Genomic DNA, 17,252 nt, shown 5'->3' on the forward strand with positions numbered 1-17,252 from the left:
TTCCTTTGATCCTTTCATTCGAATAAGGTGCACTGGTTATAAAGAGCACTACTATCTATCATTGGCTTTATAATCAACAAGGTGTATAAATGTAACACCCTATAATCCTTTTATAGACTGGTTTCCAATCAAGGGAAACCAGAAGTTCTACTACTAACAGTAAGTAAAGATGTCCATGACTTAACATGAGAAAGCGAAGTAACAATGATGAATTTCCGACGTGCTTGGGGCCAAACAAAAAAAAAAGAATGCCTCACTTGGTCACCATAGTCAAATCTTAATATTACAGTCACGCAAGCGCAAGGGAAAGCATAGCGCTATAGATTCCGTTAATGAATCGATTATTTGAAAAATTGATCCGTTAGTCGTTGCCGCAACCAGTATGCGTAATGAGCAGCGAATTTTTTTAAAACAACCTGTGTTTTGTCAAATTGAAAGATTTTTAAAGGGATAATATTGCTTTGGAAAGGATGTCTGTAAAACCAGTAACAGGCCCATAAAACCGCGGAACACGCCCAAGAATACCCTCACGACATCCTGGAATACACCGGAAGACCTCCGTGACAAGAGAAGGATAACGTCTTGCTCTCTAAGCCTCTGAAGATTAATAACAACGAAGAAGGGTAGTTGCTGTTTCTTTTGTTAAAATTGCTATGAGTATTGTCACTCAGGTATTAAAAGGTTCAAGAACTCTCTTGCTTGATTTAATTCATTAATGGCAAAGGTTTTGGCAACGTTTCAAACAAACCCAGTTAAAATTCAGCCCCTCATTTTGATTTGGCAGGCTATGTTCAAATTTCACTTCAGCAAACTCCATGAATTGCGGATAGGTGACGATTTCTGGTAATACGATGGTGTTGGTAAGATAAGAAAAAAGACGATCGAAAGGACTTAAAACAATGGAAAAGAATTTTCCGATTTCTAATTAAGCTTATTCTTATGGAGCGTACGATCCGTCAACTGCTCTTTACGGTCTACAACGGTGTAACAGTATTGGATATACAATCTTGTGATTTTACCTTTACTTCTTAAGGTCCATTTATCTGGCATTGGATTCCGCATCTCTTCACTTTCCATAAACTGTTGATGAACGTTGCAGCAGCCTGCTGGTTGGGTGTCGTTTGATATTTTAGGTGCTACAATAAGAAAAGAGACCGCTAAAAGGATTAAAAATAATGGAAGAGAATTTTCTGATTTCCACATAAGCTTACTCTTACGGAGCGTACGATCCGTCAACTGCTCTTTATGATCCGTAACAGTGCGGCAGTATTGGACATAAAAAATTGTTATTTTACCGTTACCATTAAAAGTCAATTTATCTGGCATTGGATTTTGCATCTCTTCACTTTTCAAATATTGTTGATCATCTTTAAAAAAAAATTCTTAGAATAAATGAGCCTGGTAACTGGGTTTCGTTTGAGCTTGGTGTAGGTAGCCCATGGTCCTCGCCACCTGAGAAGATTAAAGAAGCCAAATTAAAGTTGATAATCCAAGATGGATTAAAGTCATACTTGTTGAACGAAGTCCTGCTCATTAGTAGCATTGCTTGTTTCTTACAACGTTCCTTTAGTTCCTTCATTCGAATAAGGTGAACTGGTTATAAAGGCCAGTGCTTATCTATCATTGGTTTAACTTTCAAAAAGGTGTATAAATGTAACACGCTAGAATCCCGTTATAGACTGGCTTCCACTGAAGGGAAAGAAGAAGTTCTACTACTGTAAGTAAAGATGTCCATGGCTAAACATGAGAAGGCGAAGAAAAAATGATTAATCACCGTCGTGTTGGGAGCCAACCAAAAAGCAGAAGGGCTGATTTCGCCGCCATAGTCAAAACTTAATATTAAAGTCACGCAAGCGCAACGTCAAGCATAACCCTATAGATGTCATAAATGAATCGATTATTTGACAAATTAAACCGTTTGTCGTTGCCGCAACTAGTGTGTGTAATAAGCACTGAACGTTTTACCATAACCTATCTGTATTCGGTCAGATTGAAAGACTTCTGAATGGATCAAATTACTTTGGAGAGGATGTCTGTTAAACAAAGAACAGGCCCAGAAAACCCCGAAAAACGCTCTACTCCTCTGAAGATTAATAACAACAAAGAAGGGTAGTTGCTGTTTCTTCTGCTAAAATTGCTATGAGTATTGTCACCGAGGTATTCAAAAATTCAAGAACTTTCTTGCCTGATTTAATTCATTGATGGTAACGGTTTTGGCAACGATTCAAACAAACCCAGTTAAAATTCAGCCCCTCATTTTGATTTAGCGGGCTATGTTGAAATTTCAGTTAAGCAAACTCCATGAATTGCGGATAGGTGACGATTTCTGGTAATAAGATGGTGTTGGTAAGATAAGAAAAAAGACGATTAGATCGAAAGGATTAAAAATAGTGGAAAAGAATTTTCTGATTTCTAATTAAGCTTATTCTTATGGAGCGTACGATCCGTCAACTGCTCTTTATGGTCTTTAACAGTGTAGCAGTATTGTATATACAGTCTTGTGATTTTACCCTTACTTCTCAAGGTCCATTTATCCGGCACTGGATTCCGCATCTCTTCACTTTCCATAAACTGTTGATGAACGTTGCAGCAGACTGGTGGTTGGGTGTCGTTTAATATTTTAGGTGCTAAGATAAGATAAGAAAAGAAATCGTTGAAAGGATTAAAAATGATGGAAGAGAATTTTCTGATTTCCACATTAGCTTACTCTTACGGAGCGTACGATCCGTCAACTGCTCTTTATGGTCCGTAACAGTGCGGCAGTCTTGGACATAAAAAATTGTTATTTTACCGTTACCATTGAAAGTCAATTTATCTGGCATTGGATTCTGCATCTCTTCACTTTCCAAATATCGTTGATCATCTTTAAAAAAAATTCTCAGAATACTTGAGCCTGGTAACTGGGTTTTGTTACCTGGGAAGATTAAAGAAGCCAAATTAAAGTCGATAATCGAAGATGGATTAAAGTCATACTTGTTGAACGAAGTCCTGCTCATTAGTAGCATTGCTTGTTTCTTAAAACGTTCCTTTAGTTCCTTCATTTGAATAAGATGAAATGGTTATAAAGGCCAGTGCTTATCTATCATTGGTTTAACTTTCAAAAAGGTATATAAATGTAACACGGTAGAATCCCGTTATAGACTGGCTTCCACTGAAGGGAAAGAAGAAGTTCTACTACAGTAAGTAAAGATGTCCATGGCTAAACATGAGAAGGCGAAGAAAAAATGATTAATCTCCGTCGTGTTGGGAGCCAACCAAATAACAGAATGGCTGACTTGGCCGCCATAGTCAAACTTAATATTTAAGTCACGCAAGCGCAACCTCAAGCATAACCCTATAGATGTCATAAATGAATCGATTATTTGACAAATTAAACCATTTGTCGTTGCCGCAACTAGTGTACGTAATAAGCACTGAACGTTTTACCATAACCTATCTGTATTCGGTCAGATTGAAAGACTTCTCAATGGATCAAATTGCTTTGGACAGGATGTCTGTTAAACAAAGAACAGGCCCAGAAAACCCCGGAAAACGCCCATGAACACCTTCAGGACATCCCGTAATACCCCGGAACACCTCCCTGACAAGAGAAGGATAAGGTCTTGCTCTACGCCTTTAAAGATTAATAACAACGATGAATGGTAATTGTTGGTTCTTCTGTTAAAATTGTCTTTGAGTATTGTCACTGAGGTATTCAAAGATTCAAGAAACTCTTTTGCGTGATTTAGTTTATTAATGGCAACTGTTTTTGCTACGTTTTAAACAAACCCAGATGAAATCTAGCCCCTCATTTTGATTTGGCAATGTTGAAATTCCTCTTAAGCAAAGTCCATGAATTGCGAATAGGTGACGATTACTGGTAATGAGATGGTGTTGCTAAGAAAAGACAAGAGACCATGGAACGGATTAAAAATAATGGAAGAGAGTTTCCGATTTCCACATAAGCTTATTCTTACGGAGCGTACGATCCGTCAACTGCTCTTTATGGTCCGTGACAGCGAGGCAGTGTTGGACATACATTCTTGTGATTTTACCTTTACTTCTGAAGGTCAATTTATCTGGCACTGGATTCTGCATCTCTTCACTTGCCAAATATTGTTGATCATTTGTAAAGTTTTCAAAAAGTATACATGAGCCTGGTGGCTGGGTTTTGTTTGAGCTTGGTAGCCCATGGTCCTCGCCACCTGGAAAGATTAAAGAACCCAAATGAAAGTTGGTAATTGAAAATGGCATAAAATCATACTTGTTTAACAAAGTCCTACTTATCAGTAGCATTCCTTGTTTTTTACAACTTTCCTTTGATCCTTTCATTCGAATACGGTGCACTGGTTATAAAGACCAGTACTATCTATCATTGGCTTTATATTCAACAAGGTGTATAAATGTAACACGCTATAATCCTGTTATAGACTGGTTTCCAATCAAGGGAAACCAGGAATTCTACTACAGTAAGTAAAGATGTCGATGACTAAACACGAGAAAGCGAAGTAACAATCATGAATCTCCGTCGTATTTGGGCCCAATCAAAAAAAAGAATCCCTCACTTGGTCACCATAGTCAAATCTTAATATTACAGTCACGCAAACGCAAGGGAAAGCATAACCCTATAGATTCCGTTAATGAATCGATTATTTGAAAAATTGATCCGTTAGTCGTTGCCGCAACTAGTATGCGTAATGAGCAGTGTATTTTTTAAAACAACCTATCTGTGTTCAGTCAGATTGAAAGATTTTTAAATGGATAATATTGCTTTGGAAAGGATGTCTATAAAACCGGGAACAGGCCCATAAAACCGCGGAACACGCCCAAGAACACCCTCACGACATCCTGGAATACACCGGAACACCTCCCTGACAACAGAAGGATAAGGTCTGGCTCTACGCCTCTGAAGATTAATAACAATGAAGAAGGGTAGTTGTTGTTTCTTCTGTTAAAATCGCTATGAGTATTGTCACCGAGGTATTCAAAGATTCAAGAGCTCTTTTGCCTGATTTAATTCATTAATGGCAACGGTTTTGGTAACGATTCAAACAAACCCAGTTAAAATTCAGCCCCTCATTCTGATTTGGCGGGCTATGTTGAAATCTCACTTGAGAAAACTCCATGAATTGCGGATAGGTGACGATTTCTGGTAATAAGATGGTGTTGGTAAGATGAGAAAAGAGACGATCGAAAGGATTAAAAATAATGGAAAAGAATTTTCCGATTTCTAATTAAGCTTATTCTTATGAGCGTACGATCCGTCAACTGCTCTTTACGATCTATAACAGTGTGGCAGTATTGGATATACAATCTTGTCATTTTACCTTTACTTCTCAAGGTCAATTTATCTGGCACTGGATTCCGCATCTCTTCAGTTTCCATAAATTGTTGATGAACGTTGCAGTCTGTGGGTTGAGTATCGTTTGATATTTTGTAATCTAAGATAAGAAAAGAGAGCATTGAAAGGATTAAAAATAATGGAAGAGAACTTTCTGATTTCCACATAAGCTTACTCTTACAGAGCGTACGATCCGTCAACTGCTCTCTACGGTCCATAATAGTGTGGCAGTATTGGACATACAAATTTGTCATTTTACCTCCACTTCTGAAGGTCAATTTATCTGGCACTGGATTCTGCATCTCTTCACTTTCCAAATATTGTTGAAAATCATTGGTCTGAACTTTTACATTACATGAGCCAGGTGGCTGGGTTTTGTTTGAACTTGGTGTAGGTTGCCCATGGTCCTTGATATCTGGGAAGATAAAAGAACCCAAATTTAAGTCGATAATCGAAGATGGCTCAAAATCATACTTGTTTGACAAATGATGTGAAGTATTTGTTTGACAAAGTCAGTAGCATTGCTTGTTTTTTTACAACGTTCCTTTAACCTTTTCATTAGAATAACGTTTACTGGTTATAAAGGCCAGTGGTATCTATTATTGGTTTTACAGTCAACAAGGTGTATAAATGTAACAAGCTATAATCCCGTTATAGACTGACTTAAAATAAAAGGAAAGGAGAAGTTCCACTAGTTCTGCCCATAACTAAACATGAGAAAGCGAAGTAAAATTGAGGAATATCCGTCGTGTTGGGGGCCAAAAAGAAAACCAAATGGCTCGCTTGGCCACCATAGTCAAATCTTACAGTCACGTAAACGCGAGGGAAAGCATAACCCTATAGATTTCATTAATTTATTGATTATTTGACTAGTTAATCCGTTAGTCTTTGCCGCAACCAGTATGTGTAATGAACAGTGAATTTTTTACAATAACCTATTTGTATTTGGTCAGATTGAGGAGGATTCCTGTAAAACAAAGAACGGGTCTAGAAAAAACCACGAAACACGCCCAGGAACACCCTCAGAACATCCCGGAATACCCCGGAAAACCTCTTTGACAGCCCAGAACCCTCCAAACACCCTTACATACAAAAATTAGGCAAATAAGGTACAAAATTTAAAGAATCTAAAATATCATACATATCATAAAATATCACGAGTCAATAAATATGTTTTATCTAGCATGGAATATCAGAGCAACTGCTTGAGGGATACAGATTGCGAGTAAGAATCTGTATTTTGTCAAGTTCGCCTGAACGGAATATCCAAGTGCTGGTGACTTTGAAGGCAAGAAAAGACTTCATGGTGTTTAAACAGCGTGATTTATTGCGAAGTGGTTTACTGTAGCTGACTTTTTGTACGCTCGAAGCTATGCTTACCACTACAGGGGAAAACGAGGTCGGTTGGTCACTGTTTTGTGATTTCGGGATTTTCTCGCAAGACCAATTTTGCCTATAAATAGAAGTTAATTCATGGAGAAAAGAGGGGGCAAATATTTTCGAAAATTGTACGGGCCAGCAAGTTAACGAGGCAAAGAACTTTGGAGATAAACAACTAGCCTGCGTAGCAAGCGTTTCCAATCGAGTTATTGCGCGAAAGTTAGAGCGGAAGCAAAAAAAAAAAGGTTGAAGGGGGAGCGGGAGGGGAGAAGAGGAAACGCTTGCCCGCAAACCCCACGATTCTGGAAAACGCCCCTTGATATTTCCCGGTTCGGTTGATTTGTAAATTGACAGCTCGTCAAAATAGCAACATAACGAACAGATTGCCCCTGGATTAGCAGATTTGTAAAATTACTTTGTTCTCTAATAGAACACGTTGCAGGCGATTGCAAGAACTGTAATAAAAAGATTTACGATATAAGAAAGTTAAAACTATGAACGATTGCTGCAGAATTTCTTGTTTTTTATTGTGTGGCTTTATCTCGTCTGAAACCTTGTCGACACGTCAAAAATGCCAAGTTTGTCCGGAACAATTCACTCCGCCAGGTACAAGTTTTGCAGAGCGGCTGCTCTTCAGCCGGTCGTTCTCTACAATAGATGCCGCTAAATTTCCAATAAACAAAAGGAATCTTTTCATTTCAAAAAGCTGACAAATCGCTTGTCCATGGCGGCTTTGGCTAGTATCCAGTATCGATGTTCTGATTTATGTTGATGTTATCTCCAACAAACAGTCCATTTTTGCCAGTCAGATCTGCACGCCGTCATTCTCAATAAATTGGCCTTCCCTAGTCTCCACTGCTCGATCTCCAATTATACTTTAAAGACTCTGATCTCATAAACCGTCGCACAAACACGATTCCAATAAATATCAGTCCAAAGCATTTGTAATCTGCGACCACAAATCAGATGAGACCAGATCTGTGACGCACGAAAACAAAGCATACCTGGTTTGATTGATGTTTTGAATGCTAAGTAATCAACACTACCCGCACCGCGCCAATCAAAAGCTGCGTTCGTGGGCGAACGCAGTTTTTCAAAATCGTGGGGTTTGCGGGCAAGCGGTTCCTTCGTTCCCCTCCCCCTCCCCCGTCATTCATGTTTTTTTTTTGCTCTTGTCCCAGCTTTCTAGACGAACCTCGCGAGGAAACGCTTGCTACGCGGGCTAATAAACAACGCTCACCTCGACCGTAGCCGCTGTTGACAGCAATTTGCAAGAAGCGACAAAGAAAACTTTCTCATTCACGGTGAGTTGACAGAAACAAATAAAGCTCTACTTTTCTTCCCAGAATTGGGTAGTAATTTAAATTTTCGGCGTTTTCTTTTAAACCGTTGATGCTAAAGCTTACAAAACTCGATACAAAAAGATTAAAACTATCACTTGCCATGTTTGAAGATTCTGTAAAGATCTAACTTTTGCGCATCCACTGTTTACGGCTTCGTGTTCACGCATGACTTCACCCGTCAAATCAAACTAATCGTTTTTTTTAAATGGTTTCCTTTATGATTCTGTTGAGATCACTTCGTGTGAATATACTAAAGCAATTATTCACCTCAGGCTCAGTTAATATTGTTGAATAATCCCCGAGACGAAGTCGAGGGGATTATTCAACAATAATAACTTCGCCTTCGGCGAATAATTGTTAAATATACACTGTTTACAGATAGCCATTACGACATCTGAAAGGAATCATGAGGTTATTCCTATATTTAGCTTTCCCCTTACAGATAACCCATACAGCCCAGGAAAGATTGGCCACACGACCGGGTCTACATCTCCTTCTCTTTTCGAAAAGTGTTTTGGGTTCGTTTTCGCTCTTCGAGAACTGTCAGAACTGGATAGCTGAAAGAGCTGTGAGACGGAACCTACGGTTTCTCGTCCTTATCAGAGAAGACTAGAAAGACTAGAAAGTCTAACCGTTTGCAGATATCATTACAAAGGCAGCACTTTCTTCTCAGTTATTTAAAGATATGGAGTGTTGGTGCAGCCGAACTCGCGACCCTTCGCTCAGCAGGCCGGCGCCCTCCTAAGTGAGCTAAGCAGGCGGTTCTAACATAGACGGTAATTAGCACAACTTGAAGCTATTTAGTTTCTTGTTCTCTGAATACATTGCAGCTAAGTGTATTTTAAAAGTAGTATTCAGCTTATCCCTTGTATAAAATCTGCATACCAATAAATTGCAGTTTTAGTGATAAGGCACCCATGTTTCTAAAATGGATCCTGACTGTTGGTTGACTAATCTTATTTGCCCAAGTGTAGATAATTTTTTTCATAGATTTTAGGAAATAAGAACCTGTTTCAAATTTTAGGTTTAATAGTTTCTTGTACAAAGGGACCTTAACTTGCAAATTTTAGCCGCAGGTCCTTAAAAACCAGGTTCTTCTTCGCGGTTTCTACCCGTATATCGAAGAAATTAAGATTTTCGCTACATCTGAAAGTAAACTCAACCGGGTCATGAACATATTTGAAACGGCTATGAAATACGTAGGGCTCGAGTGGAACCCCAAGAAGTGTGCGCTGGTTTATGTGAGAAGATGGTGCACGTGAGTGATAACTCGAGGATGAGTTTGGATGAACTGGCTAGAATACCGAGTCTTGAGGACGGGAAGCATTGCGAATCCTAGGCATGCTTGAAAGTGTGATACAGAAGGATAGACTGGTCTTGGAGTCCGTTGTCGGACCTCATATCGTGTGACTGCGTCAAAACAGTTTGCTAGGTTATGTTATGTGCACGCAACAGTGGCCCATAATGGATCTACAGCCGATTGATAGTGAAGCTCGGGGGTGTGATTGTGAACGGAGAAAGGCACCCTTGTGAGTCTAATAAGCTATTCTACCTTCTTAGAGGGGAGGAGGCAGAGACCTGCGCTCGATTAAGATGGAATATGAAGACACGAACGTTAAGTATGCTGTTACGCTCTGTTGTAATAAAGTACTGGCCATAGAAATGGTGTAAGAGTTTGAAGAGAGAGCTTAGGGGACGGGACGGAGCTTTATGGTTAAAGAAGCGTTTAGGCTCGCGGAGGAGCTTGGTGTCGAGTTTGATCTCCAGCAACCGCGTTCAGTCATGACGGAATTACGAAAGTGTCAAGTAGAGAAGCTAGTGGAGGAAGTGAGAAATCAACGACGACAGGAAGTCTAGGATTAAAAAGAATTAAAAATAATGGAAAAGAATTTTGCAATTTTTTAATTAAGCTTATTCTTATGGAGCGTACGATCCGTCAACTGCTCTTTACGATCTATAACAGTGTGGCAGTATTGGATATACAATCTTGTCATTTTACCTTTACTTCTCAAGGTCAATTTATCTGGCACTGGATTCCGCATCTCTTCAGTTTCCATAAATTGTTGATGAACATTGCAGTCTGGTGGTTGAGTATCGTTTGATATTTTGTAATCTAAGATAAGAAAAGAGAGCATTGAAAGGATTAAAAATAATGGAAGAGAACTTTCCGATTTCCACATAAGCTTACTCTTACAGAGCGTACGATCCATCAACTGCTCTAAAGCGTTTTGCTGACTTGCAAGGACCCATCTGTTATAACGATTCCCAAAATAAAGGAATGAATCTCATAGTTTATTAGATATAATCATGTAAAGTTTGCTTATCATTTTCGCATAAATTATGACCTAAATTTGGAAACCGCTGAGTTTCTCGAATTGGGTCTTTGCGATTTTGGTGAAATTTGTTCAGCGCAAGTTACTAATGCGCACTTTGTGTAGCCGAGAGATTTTCACGAAACAATGCCGGTAACAGCAGATTTTCGACTCAGACCTCAAAGGGGCGTGGCATTATAACCACGTGACATTCACTACGATCGCCAAAAAGTTTATGTTATATTGTAGATTGATCTATATGTTATCCATTCTATGTGTTAGACTTACGATAAAAGTAAAGGTGGGGATACCAGAGAGCTTCAAAGTAGGATGGTACCCCCCCAAAAAACTGGGTCGAGTCACCTTAAACTCTAAGAGGAAAAAATTATATTCTATTGACCACCAACACTCCACCAACGTGGTCGCCTTGTCACATGGTTGCAAGCCAAGAATGAACCTAACCCTTACAATAGCCCATAAAACAAAGAAAACGAATAAATTATATTCATTCAAAATATTTCCCATTTCTGATTGGTTAAAACCACACGCATAATTCACCATAACCAGCTACTGTTGAAAAAAAAGAATTTAGTCATAGTGAACCGATCACGTCAAAATGACGTCAAAAGTGCAGCCTGGTTGCAGGTTATTGGACCGTTGACCGTGCTAACCTAGGTACGTGGTTGAGTCATTTTGGTAGTTAGAAAAAAATGGCGGAACAGTCGGCGAAACATTTTACCCGTTCCACGGCGAAATGATATCTAAAAACATGGCAAGAACAGCATGAAGACGGAGGACATTTGCTATTTGGAGTATATTTGCAGACCTGAACAGACCTTTATCTCCTAAACTTCCCGATAAAGATGCATGATCGATATGAACCTACATCCACCAAGGTAAGCATGTTTTAGATTTTTTTTAAACTTGGAATTATTTTGAAGGAATAATAAAACAATTATTTAATTCGACTTTCGTAGGATATGAAGAATTCTGCCGATCTCGGAGGGCGTTATCCACCTCGATAACATCCTCGATCTGCAGAATTCTTCATATCCTACTCAGTCTCATTCAATAATTGCTAATTACACCGAAGATGACCCTTTCAAGTCTTGAGTGCAGCACTTGGACATTGCTATAGCCAATATTACCGCAGAGTCACTGGATGAACTTTTGGCTGATTTAATTGCTGAAAGATCGACGTTTAATTTTGTGCAACAGTAAATTCACTGCGTGTAATTTTGAAAGAACATTAAATATTCGCCCACCATTTGTTGTTTCAGTTGCTGTGCTGCTAACTAATATTTATAAGTCACGTGCAGTGACTTTAAATCTGATAAAACAGAGGGAGGTTTCATCGATATAAACTCACTGCGATGTATTATCGATCATTTGATAGGTTAATGACTTTTTAAAGTACTTGGAAACAAAAGAGCGCACTCAAATAGAGTCGCGAGACAATCGGCCATCTCCTGAAATTCCACACGAGAGACGCACAAATTTTCAGGTTCCCGCGCGAGTTTGTAACGTTGAGGGTGGCGCAGTACATTTGGCTATTTCGATGGAACCGCGTGGACCCCGCGCTTGCAGTCTCCTACTTCAATTATGGCTCCTGGTGAATAGTTAGGTTGTTATGAATTAAACAATTAGAGACCGGCCATACGGAGTACCATTCTCCAGCAAATCTAGATTTCACGTAATGAAGCAGACTATTACCTTCTTTGGGAAAGTTTGCATCTGAAAGATCAGGGGAGGGCAAGTCTTCTTTTTCATCACTGTACTTTTTGAAAGCGTCTGTCTTCAGCTGAGTTTCATCTTCTTCAAAAGAATCTGTTATGCGGAGATGAAATTAGTCAAAAAAATCTGGGATTTAAAACAGCCAGACAGGACTAAAAGACACTGCGTACTTTTAAAAGGAGCAATGTCACGAGAATATTGCCGATTTGGTCATTTGAATTGACCAGAATCAAACCGAAGCATGTGCTGAAGTCATTACTGAGTGCCTTTTCCTTTACAGTTATGGAGAAGATATCAAATAAATTTAAATAACGACCTATAACCATAAAACTGTTTCGGTTATTTCTGCAGGCATAGCAGTAAAACATGAAGAGGTTCCAAGTTTTAATCCACGTTTATCCTTGCCATCCGCAGCAACAGACGACAGGAAACAGTTTTAAAGCCTAAATATATTCTTAAACAACAAACCTTCAAAATTATTTTTGGAATTCAATTGACGCGAAGACACGTTAAAAAGGTAGAAAACAGCGTAACATACCCCTTTAAATGCATAGACTATTTTAGTGGCAACTGAATTTAATTAGAGTTAGTTATAGGGAAACTTAAGCAATTTGAATAAATCAGACGGATTAGAAATAAAATACTTAATCTTCGTTGTATAGAAACCTGTTATTAGAGACCTTTAGATTCCAGGACGAGTACGACTATGAGTACGAGATTTCCTCAATACTAAGAAGTAAGCGCGCGTCAACCAGTGCCATCTGATTTTGGCGGGAAAACGTGATAGTCGTCGTCACTCACCACGAGTTTTAGCGAGAATAGGCTGTGTTATAGGCTGTATTATTTTGCGGCTGGGAGATAGCTTATTGTACATCTTTGTTGGTGAAAAAGATGTACAATGAAGCTATCCGGGGTGTCTATTATTTGAGAATACGCGAAAAATCTTGAAGTGAAATCTCGTACTCGTAGTCATAGTTGCATCATGGGCAATCAGTGCAAGATGGAGGGAAATTCAAAGATTTGTATTGGAATTCAAAGCCAGCTACTTGTTCCTGAATTCATATATTTGATGCTTTCTCTTTGAAAAGAGTAACTTACGAGTTCAAAAAAATAACACATTAAATCTGGAGTGCAAAGAGGTCCGTGATCAGTTTTTAGAAAACCCCAATTTTTCCATACATTTTCTGTATACGGTCAGATTAAAAGATTTTTAAAAGGATAAGATTACTTTGGAGAGGATATCTGTAAAACCAGGAACAGGCCCAGAAACGACATCCTGGAAAACCCCGGAAAACCTCCCTAACAAGACAAAGATGAGGTCTTGCTCTACGCCTTTGAAGATTAATAACAATGGTAGTTTTTGGTCCTTCTCTTAAAACTGCCTTTGAGTATTGTCACTGAGGTATTCAAAGATTCAAGAAACTCTTTTGCCTGATTTTATTTATTAATGGCAACGTTTTAGGCAACGTTTCAAACAAATCCAGCTAAAATCCAGCCCCTCATTTTAATTTGGCTATGTTGAAATTTCACTTCAGCAAAGTCCATGAATTGCGGATAGGTGAAGATGATGTTGGTAAGATAAGAAAAGAGACCACCGAAAGAATTAAAGAATAATGGAAGAGAGAATTTTCCAAATTCTAATTAAGCTTATTCTTATGGAGCGTACGATCCGTCAACTGCTCTTTACGGTCCGTATCAGTGCGGCAGTATTGGACATACAAACTTTTCATTTTACCTCTACTTCTAAGGGTCAATTTATCTGACACTGGATTCTACACCTCTTCACTTTTCAAATATTGTTTTATACAATAACTCTTTTGATTAAACCAGCCAGGTGGTTGGGTTTTGTTTGAGCTTGGAGTAGGTAGCCTAAGGTCCTAGCCACCTGGGAAGATTACAGAAGCCAAATTAAAGTCGATAATCGAAGATGGCATAAAATCATACTTGTTTAACAAATTCCAGCTCTGATCAGTAGCATTGCTTGTCCTTTACAACTTTCCATCTATCCTTTCATTCGAATAAGATGCACTGGTTATAAAGATGAGTACTATCTATCATTGGCTTTACATTCAACAAGGTGTATAAATGTAACACGCTATAATCCTGTTATAGACTGGTTTCCAATCAAGGGAAACCAAAAGTTCTAATACAGTAAGTAAAGATGTCCATGACTAAGCATGACAAAGCGAAGTAACAATGATGAATCTCCGTCGTGTTTGGGGCCAATGAAAAAAAAAGAATGCCTGACACTTGGTCACCATAGTCAAATCTCAATATTACAGTCACGCAAGCGCAAGAAAAAGCATAACCCTATAGATTCCGTTAATGAATCGATTATTTGAAAAATTGATCCGTTAGTCGTTGCCGCAACCAGTATGCGTAATGAGCAGTGAATTTTTTTAAATAACCTGTCTGTGTTCAGTCAGATTGAAAGATTTTTAAATGGATAATATTGCTTTGGAAAGGATGTCTGTAAAACCAGGAACAGGCCCATAAAACCGCGGAACACGCCCAAGAATACCCTCACGACATCCTGGAATACACCGGAAGACCTCCCTGACAAGAGAAGGATAACCTCCTGCTCTAAGCCTCTGAAGATTAATAACAATGAAGAAGGGTAGTTGCTGTTTCTTCTGTTGAAATTGCTATGAGTATTGTCACCGAGGTATTCAAAGATTCAAGAACTCTTTTGCCTGATTTAATTTATTAATGGCAACGGTTTTGGCAGCGATTCAAACAAACCCAGTTAAAATTCAGCCCCTCATTTTGATTTGGCGGGCTATGTTGAACTTTCACTTAGGCAAACTCCATGAATTGCGGATAGGTGACGATTTCTGGTAATAAGATGGTGTTGGTAAGATAAGAAAAAGACGATCGAAAGGATGAAAAATAATGGAAAAGAATTTTCCGATTTCTAATTAAGCTTATTCTGATGAAGCGTGCGATCCGTCAACGGCTCTTTACGGTCTATAACAGTGTGGCAGTATTGGATATAAAATCTTGTGATTTTACCTTTACTTCTCAAGGTCAATTTATCTGGCATTGGATTCCGCATCTCTTCAGATTCCATAAAGTGTTGATGAACGTTGCAGCAGCCTGGTGGTTGGGTGTGGTTTGATATTTTAAAGGCTAAGATAAGAGAAGAGACCATTGAAAGGATTAAAAATGATGAAAGAAAATTTTCCGATTTCCACATAAGCTTACTCTTACGGAGCGTACGATCCGTCAACTGCTCTTTATGGTCCGTAACAGTGCGGCAGTATTGGACATAAAGAAATTGTTATTTTACCGTTACCATTGAAAGTCAATTTATCTGGCATTGGATTCTGCATCTCTTCACTTTCCAAATATTGTTGATCATCTTTAAAATAATTCTCAGAATACATGAGCCTGGTAGCTGGGTTTTGTTTGAGCTTGGTGTAGGTAGCCCATTATCCTCGTTTGGTGTACGGTCACGTGATTACCAAATTTTCTGGGATGGGTAGATTTCCTTAGCTATGGGGCTCCGCCCACGCGCGGCTCAAAGTGCCGCGCGTGGAGCTCCGCTATCAATTATTAACTTAGTAACCCATATAAAGAATGTTTATCTATCATCGAAGAGTCTGTTTAAAGATTGATTTCTTTCCGTTTAATGCAACATACGCTTTTTTGGAAGTATAAATTTCGGATCAAGAAAAAGTAGACTCGTCCGACGAAAACAGGAAATTTGAGAAGTTCATCTCATAGCCTCATTGGCAAGAGGGCAGACAAGCGGCGAAGCTTAGGGACTGGGAGCTTCAAACACCAACTTGAGAGAAACAGTACTAGGGCAAGTTACTTACTAGTACAAAGTTTGGTAACTTGGCCCAGAGGCCCAGAGGTTTTGCTTTTGTTTGTATCTGTATCATTAATTTTGTGCGTGGTAGAGAGTTATACCTAATTTCTGTGTCTCCGCCAATTCAAAAAGCTTGACTGAAGTTGGCATTAGTGATTTTCGATAAACCTTGCAAGGTCACAGCGCGCTTTAACATGGCATACCCTTTTACACACTCAGTGATCTTGGTGATTTAAGCTATCTGATTGGTTCGCTAGCTCGGACTATTCAACAATATTCACCTCCTTGCGAGTGGATAATGTGTGAGCTCGGTTTTTTTCACATTTTCTTTGTGAAAGATCTTTTAAAAGTCGGCAAAATCCTAGGGTTGACTTTTTTTCAGGCAAGAAAAGACTTCGAAGGATTCAAAACGGCGTTTTTCCATTTACTGTTGTTGAGTTTTGTGGTCGATGGATTGTTTACAACTCCTGTTTATTCGCCTTGAAGAGGCCGTTTCGTGAACTCAGCGTTTCCTAACAAAAAAATTTGGCCCAAAAACGAAGTTTATTTATGACAAACAAATTTGAAAGCAAATGTTTGCAGAAATTCTACGTTTCAAGCAAACACGAGAAAGAATGCTACATGAAGACGACGTCTTACCTCGAGGAACCGAATCGCCATTTTTGTCAGCACTTCATGCGAAGAACGACACAACAAACCGTCTCGGCTATAAACTTGGCGAGTCAACAGAAAAGAACAAACCTCTTCTTTTCTTCTCAGGTAAGGAAACAATTCAAAATTTTAGCGCTTCCATTTGTCATAACGCTGTTGTTTGCGAAGTGATAAACTTGTGAATTGCCATGTTTGAAAATTCTACAAAGATCTATTTTTAAATTGTCGCGTGTCTAGCTGACCTGATCTGTCAATCAAATCGCACTTTTTAATGGTTTCCTCTCTGATTTTGTTGAGATCACTTCGTGTGTGTATACTAAAACAATTATTCTTTTCAATCTCGGTGAATAGTGGCTTTAGGAATATTTGCCTCGCCACTTCGTGGCTCGGTAGATATTTTGCCACTATTCACCTCGATTTCAAAGAATAATTGTTAAATGTACAGAACCCGTATTTTACTGAAAGTGTTCTGAATAAGTACACTGTGAATGTACCTGTAGGGTTTTGACTATATTTAAGCAATAGAAAACGTTTTCCGTGTTTGTATAGCCTGATATAAACACGAGAGGGGTTGGGAGAATTCGAGACAGTTATGGAAACCCGAGACGAAGTCGAGGGTTTGCATAACTGTCGAGAATTCTCCCAACGCCTCGAGTGTTTATATCAGGCTATGCAAACACAGGAAAAAAGTTTTCTAT

At 38.9% G+C, this 17,252-nt stretch overlaps 1 protein-coding gene across 1 annotated transcript in view; it reads right to left on the bottom strand.

Moving 5' to 3' along the window:
- LOC140954007 (uncharacterized) overlaps positions 1–17,252 on the bottom strand; it is a 70,392-nt gene that overhangs the window by 25,643 nt on the left and 27,497 nt on the right. Inside the window, exons 20-27 of the mRNA XM_073403395.1 lie at positions 15,102–15,218; positions 12,069–12,182; positions 10,043–10,156; positions 5,580–5,735; positions 5,307–5,420; positions 4,035–4,184; positions 2,517–2,627; positions 1,020–1,136 (exon numbers count right to left, since the gene is read on the bottom strand). Coding sequence (XP_073259496.1) covers positions 1,020–1,136; positions 2,517–2,627; positions 4,035–4,184; positions 5,307–5,420; positions 5,580–5,735; positions 10,043–10,156; positions 12,069–12,182; positions 15,102–15,218 — 993 coding nt within the window. The remainder of the gene's footprint in view (positions 1–1,019; positions 1,137–2,516; positions 2,628–4,034; positions 4,185–5,306; positions 5,421–5,579; positions 5,736–10,042; positions 10,157–12,068; positions 12,183–15,101; positions 15,219–17,252) is intronic.

This window comes from Porites lutea, chromosome 12 (assembly GCF_958299795.1).
Source record: "Porites lutea chromosome 12, jaPorLute2.1, whole genome shotgun sequence".
In the NCBI taxonomy this organism is placed as follows: Eukaryota; Metazoa; Cnidaria; class Anthozoa; order Scleractinia; family Poritidae; genus Porites; species Porites lutea.